The sequence below is a fragment of the Cucurbita moschata genome, unplaced genomic scaffold (genome assembly GCF_002738365.1).
Source record: "Cucurbita moschata cultivar Rifu unplaced genomic scaffold, Cmos_1.0 Cmo_Scf00044, whole genome shotgun sequence".
In the NCBI taxonomy this organism is placed as follows: Eukaryota; Viridiplantae; Streptophyta; class Magnoliopsida; order Cucurbitales; family Cucurbitaceae; genus Cucurbita; species Cucurbita moschata.
The window spans coordinates 1234285-1245876 of record NW_019268560.1 but is presented as its reverse complement, the minus strand read 5'-3'; the positions used below and the strand labels follow the sequence as shown (position 1 = coordinate 1245876).

Genomic DNA, 11592 nt, shown 5'->3' with positions numbered 1-11592 from the left:
AACAAAAAAAAAAAAATCTATATTAACCTTGAAAAGAAGTTACATAGAACACTTTCAATCTATAACATGGATACAAAACTTCAAAAACCAAGATTGCATTGTGACTCAATGCAACTATTCAAGTGAACATTTCCATATCCTTACAATATATAACAATGGCTATCCCATTTCCCTCTCTATACATAGCTATAAAGCCAGAGGTTCATACTTTGTGTATCTATATATAGATATATATATAGATATATATGCTTGTTTGTGATTCTTTTGGAGATATCTCAAAATTCAAGAACAAGTACCTTCAAATTTGGCAGTCACTACATTGGTTTATCTGTCCCAAAAACAAAACGTCCTGCAAATCCAATGGCCAAGCATAAGCGAAAATCGAGTTCAAAGTGCACGAGACGAAATCGAAAGGCGAAAAACGAAAAAGGGGATGAAAAGAAGTATACCAAGTGTGGGCATGAGAAGAGAGACAACAGCAATGCCAACGATCTTCAAAGGCAAGCCAATCTTGATCATGTCCGGGATGTCAATGTAGCCAGTGCTGAAGCCAACCACGTTGGAAGGTGTTGCTGTGGGCAGCATGAAGGCGAACTGTGCGCCAATGGCACCAGGAATTATAAGGGAGAGTGGGTGGAGGTGCATTGTGTTGGCTATTTGGATGAGTATTGGGATGACTAGTGTTGTGGTGGCGTTGTTTGATGTCACTAACTCTGTTATGAGGCTGCTTATAAGACATACTGCAGGGGCTACTGCTAAGTATGGGGCTTTGTGTAGGAAGTTTAATGCGTTGGCTAATATGTCTGCTAGGCCACTCTTGTTCACACCGTCTGCTATGGCGAAGCCTGCTCCTAGTAGCAATATGATCCCCCATGGCAGCTTCTTGCATTTGTTCCAGTCCATTAGTTTCTCTCCTTCTTGCTTCTGGTTTGGGATTATGAATAGTAATGTTGCCATCATCACCTGCACGGTTGAAATACTGTTACTCACTTGTAGTGTGAGATCCTACGTCGGTTGGGAGAGAATGAAACGTTTTTTATAAGGGTGTGGAAACCTTTTACTAGCATACACGTTTTAGAAACATTGAGGGGAAGCTTGAAAGAGAAAGTCCAAAGAGGACAATATAGCTAGATACCGGACAATGTGCTAGTGAGGAGGCTGAACCCCAAAGGGGTGGACACGAGGCGGTGTGCCAGGAAGGACGCTGGGCCTCGAAGGGGGTGGATTGAGGGGTCCACATCGATTGAAGAAGGAATGAGTGTCAGCGAGGATGCTAGGTCTCGAAGGAGGGGTGGATTGTGAGATCCCACGTCGGTTGGGGAGAAGAATGAAACATTCTTTATGAGGGTGTGGAAACCTCTCTCGACGCGTTTTAAAAACCTAGGGAAAACCGAAAGGGAAAGCCCAAAGAAGACAACATCTGTTAGCTGTGAGCTTAAGCTATTACAAATGGTATCAGAGCTAAACACTGGGCGATGTGCCAGTGAAGAGGTTGAACCCTGAAAGGGGTAGACATGAGCGGTGTGCAGCAAGGACGCTGAGCCTCGAAGGGGAGTGGATTGGGGGGTCCCACGCAATAGACGAAGGGAACGAGTGCCAGCAAGGACGCTAGGCTCTGAAGGAGGGTGAATTGTGAGAACAAAGCATTCCCTTATAAGGGTGTGGAAACATCTCCCTACAAACGCGTTTTAAAAACCTTGAGAGAAAGTTCGAAAGGGAAAACCCGAAGAGGACAATATCTGCTAGCGGTGGGTTTGAGCTGTTACAAATGGTATTAGAGCCAGACACCGACCGATGTATTAGTGAGAAGGCTGAACCCTAAAGGGAAATAGACACAAGGCGATGTGCCAACAAGGACACTAGCCCCAAAGGGGAGTGGACTGAGGGGTACAACATCAATTGAAGAAGAGAACAAGTGCCAATGAGGACATTAGGCCCTAAAGGGAGGGGAGGAAATCTATTCTTAGAAGACGTGTTGTTTTAAAAAAGTTGAGAGATATTAGAAGAAAGAATCTAACAAGTGTGTGATTATGAATGTCACTCACACTGACAGTTCCATCACCAGCACGGCCATCAAACAGAGCTCCCCAACCAGGAATGTCATCAGTAATGTTCTTCGTCATCCACAGGAATATCAGAATCTGCAACAACAAAGTTCACATCTCCACAATCACAACACACAAACTTGTAAAAAAAACATAAGAATCAACAAGAACAGTTCAGTGCCCACACCGAAAAAACAGCCACCACAGTCTTCTCAGCAAACGCCATAGGCCCTGTTCACAACCCATCATAGTTAATCAACAAAACAACAATCAATTTCAATTTCAATTTCAATTTCAATTTGAAAACATACCCAACGCATTCAGCTCCCTCCTAAGCTGTGTCTTATCAAGATGCGTGGAAAGCGCAGGGCCAGACCCTTTGGGGCAATACATCAAACACAAGACGACCCAAAACACAAAGAAAATTAACAGAGCCATTGGCAGCGCAAAGAAACTCCAAGTATTGAAGCTAATAGGATCGGCATCCGGAAAGTAACTCTTCCACATTCCGACGAGGATGAGATTGACGCCGGTGCCGGTGAGAGTGCTCATTCCTCCGATGGGGGTAGCGTAAGTCACCCCCAGAATCACGGCCTTGCAGAACTTGCTCTGGGCAACGGAACGGGACGGTCCCGCCGGAAAACGCTGGAGGATTCCGGTGGCGACGGGCATCATCATGACGGCGGTGGCGACGTTGTGCATCCACATGCTGACGAAGAAAGTGGTGGCGCAGATACCCAGAAGAAGAAGTGGTGGGTTCAGTGGCTCCCCACAGAAAAGGAGAGTTACCTGAATTTATTGAATGGTCATTTCACTAATTTCACTAAATTGATTTTAATTTCATTCTAAAAAAGTTCAAATTTGATCCGTTTGCGACATACGTTTAAAAAAAAAAAAAAAAAAAATGTCCCAATTGTTGTTTGGTACAATAATTTTCTAATAAATCAGCTCAACCGCACGTAAATGTTGTTCTTTTTTGGGTTTTTCCTTTCGAGTTTTCACTCAAGACTTTAAAACGGAAAGTTTCTACACCAGAGTGTTCTGTTTTCCTCCCCCAATCAATATGAGACATCACAATCCACCTCCTTCAAGGCCAGCGTCCTCACTGGCACTCGTTCATTTCTCCAATCGATGTGGAACCGCCACCAAATCCACCCTTTTTGGGGCTAGCGTCTTTACTGGCACACCGCCTCGTGTCTATCCCCTTCAGGGAACAACGAGAAGGCTGACACATCCTTCGGTGTCTAGCTCTGATACCTAACAACCTAGGCATACTTGTAGCAGATATTGTGCTCTTTGGCCTTCCCAAAAAAGGCATATCAATGGTATGAGCATAAGCTCTAGTGACTTTTTTTTTAAACAAAAAAAAATAATTATAAATAATTTTTTAAATTTTTATTTGTTTTTTTTTGTCTAATAAAATTAAATTAAAAAATCAACTAAAATTATTTAAAATATTGAAATTAATAGTTTTTTTTAATAGAGTAATTAAAAAAAGAATAGAAAATAGTAAAGAAAACAAAAAAAATTGATGGGCAGCTTCCAATAATTGACCAAATAAATTAAAATTTAAATGAAAACTCACATTGAGAGCCAATCTCTTATGAATGTTGTAATGCTCAACGGCGAGGGCAAGAATGAAGCTACCAAGAACCAGCGCGATCACATCATTCATATAATTATGAGCCACCTCATCCGCCGCCGCGATTCCGAACAGCGGGAACAGAAACAGCGGTGACATCGACGTGATCGGCATCGGCACTGCTTCCGTCAACCACCACGTGAACACCCACACCAGCACCCCCAGCATATTCCTGCTCCCGGGGGACGACCCCTCCAGCTTCATGAAGCTGCACACGGCCGCGCATAGAACCGGCCCGAGAACAACATACAAGTTTTTTAGGGTAAAGATCGAGTTCACCGTGGACCGGAAGCTGCCGGACCGGTGGAATTGAGGGTCGTCGGCAGCTAGAAGTGGCGTCTTTGAGTCGTCGGAGATCGGAATGGATGTGTGATGGCCGTTCATCTCAGAGAGAGAGAAGGGAAATGGAGAATTGTGATGAAATTATAATTTGAGAAATTTGGATCTATTTATTTTGGAGTTACATGAATTTAATTAAAAAAAAAAATAGTGGATAAACTCAAGGAAATTCACAACTCAACCTTCTATTTTTGAGTTACCAGAAAAATTATATTGATTTACTTTTATATAATATTTTTAATCTTTAAAAATAGAGTAATTCAAGTTGGATTGTAATCTATTTTTGGGTAGGTTAGATTGACCTGACCCATAAAACGTCAACCAACATATATTTTCGATTTTTCAAAAATTCAATACAATCCCAACTGAAAAAAAAAATCTAACCTAACTCAGATCGATCTAGTTATCGATTCATTCGTATCAATACTATATATATATATGGAAGGTGTTTGCAATTATAGTTAAATTAATAATAACAACGAATTCACGGCTCAACCCTCTATTTTTTTAGTTATTATTATTATTTACAAAAAAAATTATGTTATTTACGTTTACATTTATAATTAAAATTTCATAAAATTCAAATATCAAACATGTACAAGTGACAACATCAGCTACCAACATTAAATATTTTTAATCATTTTAAAAACAAATGGAGCCAAGTTAGATTATAACCTATTTTTGTGTAGGCTAAATTGACCCGACTAGTCAACCCACAAATTGAATTTAATTTTTTATTTTTAAAAATTTAATACAATCCAAACCGAAAAAAATCTAACCCACCTCAGATGGGTGGAGTCGGTTCATACTAGAACTCTAATTTAATTAATTAATTAATTAATTATATATATATATATATATAAATAAAGATGTTTGCAATTATGGAGTGTTTACATATTAGTGGTTCCTGGTTGTGTGGGGCCACGTGGGGACCACGAGAGGACACCCCAAATATTGGTAGGCTTCAAAATATTAAAAAAAAAGAAAAAGAAAATGAAAAATCATTTTCTGGTATTTATTTATTCGATGAATTAATTATCCAATTGGGACGCGCCAACTTGTAAAATCTTACGTGGCAAAACTAGTGATCATCCTCTTCGATTGTGTGACGTGTAATTTAATTTCAATCATATGAATGGCTTAAAATAATTCAAATTATTTAATTAATGTTTTTAATAAATTCGAATTTTGATGAAAAAAAAATCTGTTCGCCCCTTCACATATCTGGCTCTAAAATGGGGACCTTAGTATTGAAAATGATGTGGCTTGTAAAATCTTCGAAACTAATGGTTTAGGAGCCGTGTACAAAACAATGGCGTTTAGCCACAAATGTCGAATGAAATTTGATCGTTTTTATTGGTATGTGGGTATAAGCGTTTGAGCTTGGTTGGCACAATGAAGTATGAAAGTGATGTATGTATGTAATGTTAAAATATCATCCGTGTCCCAATAGAGTCAAGTCGAGTAATGGTATGAGTTCATTGTTTATGTATTTTAAGAAAATGATTTAGGTATTTTAGAAATAAAGATGTATGTATTTTAGAAATAAATTATCTAGTTTCTACCGTAAATAAGTCCCAATCGTACTACGGTTTTTACAAAAAGAAATCTCAAGCAAAGTAAAGTGTAGTAATGTCTTGTAATATGTTCTTGATTGATCTTAATAAAGATTGTGAGTGTTTCCCACAAAGAGTTGTGTTCAACAGTCTGATATCAGAGCAAAGTTGGTATAGGTATTCTGATCTATTCGGATTCTTAGTATGCTTTGTGTTTGCAGGTTTGTCTGATCTTCTATATCATAAATAATTTCTTGAGATTATTAGTGTGTGAGTTTCGTGTCGTGAGTAGTCCATGACTCTACAAGTTTTGTGTCGAAAAAGATTATTTGGTATTATTGAGGTATAGTTAACACGATGAGTGATTTTCAAATTGTTGGATGAATTAAAAAACTCAACAGCAACAACTACAACACAGTGGGTAAAAAGCATGATGTTCTATTTACGATGATATGACCTTCGAGAGGTCATTGGCGGAAATAAAATTACCCAAAAGGAGGATTCTAATGGCGCCTTATGTTAATGAAGAATCAAACCAGACAAAGCAATGTTTGTCTTGAAAATCACAGTCGAAAAAAAGATGTTGGAGCACATTCGGGATAACAAGATACCGAAAGAAGCATGAGACAGATTCGTGACGCATTTCTCAAAGAAAAACAATATGTGGTAACAAATTCTAGAGAATGAGTTGTTATCAATCTCACAATGCGACATGACGATGGCTCAGCAATTCAATAGGGTCAAGTCAATCTATCGAGAGATTACCAAACTAAATTCAAGTTTGTCATTAGAGAAGCTCAAATGAAGATGATCATTATCCATGGATTCCAACCAGAATATAGAAGCTTTGTTATTACTATACAAAGATAGCTCTCTCAACCCTCTCTTGTAGAGTTTGAAAATTTGTTAGTCAGCCAAGAAGTCATGGTAAAATAAATGGGAGACATCACGTTAAAAGGTGAAGAAGAAGCATCCTACCTAAGTGAAAGTTAGAGCAATAATAAGTCATCTACCAAACGTGGATACTAAAATGATGATAAGTCACCAAGGAATTGCACAACCTGGAAGAGCTCAAAATAATAACAACAAGAGTTATCACGGGAAGATATTTGAAGGTATTTGCTACAATTGGGAAGAAGGGTCACATGTCCAAAGATTGTTGGTCCAGGAAAAAGTCCATTAAAAGCAATGTGACAACTTCCTAAAAAGAAATGAAGTACTATGTGTCATAGAAGAAGACGAGTTAACGCTCATGGCAATAATGGGTGAGCATATCGATTACGAGAATGGTTGGATCATTGATTCAAGATGCTCATACCACATGACTGACGATTAGAGTCGTACAATGGAAGCGGGGTATCCCTCAGAAAAGGAAGTATTACCTCACTTGGACAACATTGAAGAAATTCTACCACAGAAGACGAGGGAGCAAACTGTACACATTTGGTTAAGTGTTGATACGCATGAAGATCCAAGTGACATTGATGTTAACGAGCAAAGAGTGACGCAACCAAGCAAATCCAATAAAAAGGAAACGACACATCAACAACTTAGGTGATCAGAAAGAATTTGAAAGCTAAATCTTAAGTATGCCAACACAGCTATTATAGAAGACAAAGTTAAAGAGCCAGAGACATATGAAGAAGCATCACAAAACTTGGCTTGACAGTGATGGAGAAAAAAATATAATCTTGGACCAAAATCAAACTCGGGAACTAGTATCAAAACTAGGAGATGTCAAAACCATCTCTTGCAAGTAGGTCGACAAAATAAAAGCACTGATTGGATGGAGATTTACAGTAAGACATGAAGATTTACATGAACCAACCAAAGGAATTTGAGAGTGCAGCTAATGCTAATCACGTATACAAGCTTAGAAAAGATTTTTACGGATTGAAGTAAGCATGAAGAGCTTGGTATGGTAAGATGGTTAAATTTCTTACCCAAAGTGGTTATTCAGGAGATTCTTCTTGGCTATATCCCGCCTGGCTAACCTAACCTACCCTAAGACCTCATAGTTAACCTAGATGAGTGTAGATATGCTACGAATGAGGTGAGTATCAGACATCATGAGATGATAAGTATCTAGATAGGGCCAGTATCTAAGAGACTATAAGAAGAGAGTCAACCGTTCAATTAGGACCCCAATTGTGTTAGATCTTAAGAGACACGTGGTTAGAGGGTACAATGCCTTGTAGAAGCTCGCCCAGAGCTACATGACACAACTCGTAATCCCAAAAAGTCGGTGACTCGGATACATTGTACATAGCCATATAAAAAATCGATTAGAACCTCTAAGTAAATTACTTATTGGTAGGAGCACTTGGGAATCGGGTAGCTATTGGGAGCCTTAGATTCGTGTGCTTTCAATTTCATGCGTCTTTTGATGTTGTATTATGTTACTTAGATTATTTGAATACTTCATATTGTATTTAACTTCCGGGAACGTATTTTGTAGTTTGATTGATTTATGAATTTGAATGTATTTTGAATTCCATCTCGTCGCCCTTATTTAACAATCAAAACTTTTTTATCGAGCCTTTTTAAAACTCTGCATTAGTACGTGAGAGTCTATAATATGAAGCCTCGAAAAGCAGATCATTTCAGTATCCTATTGTTGAACGCTATATGCTTGGACGAATGACTTATTCGATGTATATTATGCTATAACATTATTATTCTCGTACGAAAATAATTATAATTGAAATTAAAATTAAAATTTGATAAAATAATTTTTTTTTTGTACATTCAATGTTATAAGTAATGATTGAATTATTTCCTAAAATTTAATATCTCAAAACATAAAAATATTTGGTAAAATGTTTAAAGGATTACGACAAGTCGTACTAAGGACAAGACAGCTGAACCAAACAGCCTCCCTTAATCCATTATGAACCTGTCGGGTCAATGAATTTCCCCAAATTATTGAGGAGCCTTGAGTGGCCAGGACCACCACCACGTGTCGAATATCTATAGGAGAATATTAGCAGGCCCCCACTAGGCTTAATAATGTGGCTATAAACCACGTGGTCCCCTGACGATGTGTAATTTTAGCATTATCATGGTTTTACACGTGGAAATGGTTCTGTTTTTCGTGGGTGAGCTGGAATAAATTCTGACGTGTTCAAATAATTAGAATCTTACAAAAATATCTCTCCATCCCGACCCGTTTGATTTTGAGTTTTATGAAATTTTAATTATATATAAATATGAATTTTATTTTAATTAATTTTTTAAAAAAAGAATAACCTACGACTCAACCTGAAAATAGAGGATTGAGTTATGAGCTTTATTCGGGTTGTTCGGGTCACTAGTCCAACCAACTAAAAATGACGAGTTAAAACAAAACAAAACAAGAAAAGGTGTCAGATTGTCTCTCTTTTATCTCAAGTCCGAGTCCTCCATTATCTTCGAGGCCCATCTTTTCTATTGGGCCTTCTTCAAATGGTTAGCTCTAAAAAATAAAAAATAAAAAAAGAAGGGTAAAATCACAATTTTACCCTCTCACCCGTCATTAAACGGTGTCGGGAGAGAGTAACTTCTCGTTAGCATCGGGAAAAATTATAGGTGTTCGGAGAAAATGATTTTTTTTCTATATATTAATCTTTTTCGCCTTTTTTATTTACTATTTTATATTAGTCTTAATTTAGTACTTTTATTTATTAAGATATAATTTAAAATATATATATATATATATATATATATATTTATATATAAATATGTACTAACTTTTTTTGGCTTCTAATTTTATTGATAAAAATATCCATATTTTTCAATCTTTTTTAATCCAATTTGTCTAATCATTTTAATGTTGGTTTTATATTTTTTAACACAATTTTTTTTACCATAAAAAATATAAAATAAAATAATTTAATTTAATAATAATTGCTCTTCACTTTCTAACATGCCTTAAAATCCAAAACTCTATGAGTCGAAAAAAGATTTAGGCTCGAATGTGAAAGGAAGAAATTATAGGAACCCTAATCGTGACGTCGGGCTAGCATCTCGACATTCTTAAGGTTTGGTGGATTAAAAAATAGCATACTGAGACACTTCGGACAGGTTTAGTCATTATCCATTTGGGGTTTTTACCCGGAACACTTCTTGTTATGACTCTGATGCTCCAAATTACTCTTTTAGCTCTAAATATTCTTAATACTACTTGTTCGAATCTTCGTTTTAGCTTGAATCTCTCGAACCTTGTAAAATAATAAATAAATAAATAAAAATTTGTGAAACTATACAAATAGACTCTTGTACCGTAATGCCACAATCAAAATGCTTTGATACCAATTATTGTAGCAGAAGCGGAAGCAAAATCAATTGTACTTACACACCCACCAATATAAATTAAACAAATAGACATAAAGATTTACGTGGTTCATAGTTTATAAGTGTATCTCTCGCACTCTCACGCTACAAAGTATTTCTTACAAAGTTTCTCTCAATTGTCTTTAGACAAATACAAAATGACAATGACTTCACATCTCAAAACAATACTCGACAAACTTTTATATATGCATAGCAACATTAATTCTGATACATGAATCAGAGCAACAATAATACTCATACGTGAATCGAGATGATTCATGAATTGATCTGGAGAATGTACCAAAATAAAACCATAAACCAACTAGGAATCAAATTACATAAACAAGTGACTCTAGTTTCAATAAATTCAGATGATAAGTAAATTAAAATCAAAATTAAACGAGAATCGTTCATCTCTCACATGCACGTGCATAGCTGATCTTACAACTTATAACTCGATCTTCACTTTATTTCACCCCTAAGTTCTTATTATTCGGTTTCTCTAAGTTACCTTACTAGGATCCACCGAACTTATTTCTTTTTAAAGATATTAGCTTTCGCACATCTATTGCATGGGTTCATTTCCATGGTCGATCAATTTAACATGTAACATACGACCATCACATTTGAGTATACCATCGAAGTAGGTCATAATATTTTTTTTAAAATTCGATTCGATTACCTCTGTACATTAATTTTAAAAATGCTTTATAATACTTATTAGACACTCTGTTAAAATTTTACGTCTAAAATAATATTTATTTTTTATTAAATAATTTAGTATCTACCCGACACAAAATAAAAATTTAAAATTTAAAAATTTAAAAATATTTAATTTTGGAATTTCTTCTTTTTCTAAAGCAAAGCAAACGATTCCCTCAAAAGGGTAAAAAAGGCTTTTTAATATTCCCATCTCTTTCTTTTCTCCATTAATTCCATTTAAACTCCGAGGAGATCGAGAGAGCGCCGTTGCAGACACGAATCTTCATCCTTTGATTCAAAGCTTCAGCCGGTACACATGGCAGCGGCGATGAAGAAGCTGGTGGCAGTTTTCACGGCGGCATTTCTTGCGACCACGGTTGCCGGAGCTCAGACGCACCATGTTGTCGGCGGAGACCGGGGATGGGACGTCGATTCCAACATCGGTTCTTGGTCGGCCGGAAGGAAATTCAGAGTTGGAGACAAAATATGTAAGATCCATTCGTTTCTAAACTGTCTTTTTGCTCCAGAATTTTCTGTTTGGATTCCAAGAAAATGGAAATAGCCGATGAAAATGATCTTGAGTTTATAATTAAGGAATTTTGTCTACATTGTGATTGAGGTAAGCGCAAAGCAAAATCATGAGAACTTATGATCGGAGTGGTTAATATCATACCATTGTGGAGAGTCGAGTTCATCTGACAATGGGAACCGACAATTTTTTTCCTCCACTGCTACACCGAGGGAAAGTGACCCATTGAATTATTGATTATTGATCTTTTATTATTTTATTTTATTTTTTACTAAATAATAATATTTTTTTTTGTTCAAAATATACCATTTTTAAAATTATTATTTTTAAAGAAAAATAATTTAAAGTTTAATTGATTAAATGTGAATGAATTTAAAATAATAAAGATATATTTTTAAAAATAAATTGCTAATTTTTTTTTTTTTTTATTCAATTTGTATTTGTAATAAAGTTGGGGGGGGGGGGGGC

At 36.4% G+C, this 11592-nt stretch overlaps 2 protein-coding genes across 2 annotated transcripts in view; one reads left to right on the top strand and one right to left on the bottom strand.

Moving 5' to 3' along the window:
• Positions 1 to 4112, bottom strand: LOC111434214 (tonoplast dicarboxylate transporter). Its single transcript, XM_023071603.1, has 6 exons — positions 3631 to 4112; positions 2357 to 2834; positions 2233 to 2276; positions 2046 to 2141; positions 450 to 963; positions 1 to 349 (listed from the first exon to the last, which is right to left on the bottom strand). The coding sequence occupies exons 1-6, from the start codon at positions 4069 to 4071 to the stop codon at positions 315 to 317; spliced, it is 1608 nt and encodes a 535-aa protein (XP_022927371.1). The 5' UTR covers positions 4072 to 4112; the 3' UTR covers positions 1 to 314.
• Positions 4113 to 10804: 6692 nt separating this feature from the next.
• The window catches only part of LOC111434219 (uclacyanin 1-like), a 1675-nt gene continuing 887 nt past the window's right edge, over positions 10805 to 11592 (top strand). The window contains exon 1 of the mRNA XM_023071616.1: positions 10805 to 11083. Coding sequence (XP_022927384.1) covers positions 10912 to 11083 — 172 coding nt within the window. The 5' untranslated portion in view covers positions 10805 to 10911. The remainder of the gene's footprint in view (positions 11084 to 11592) is intronic.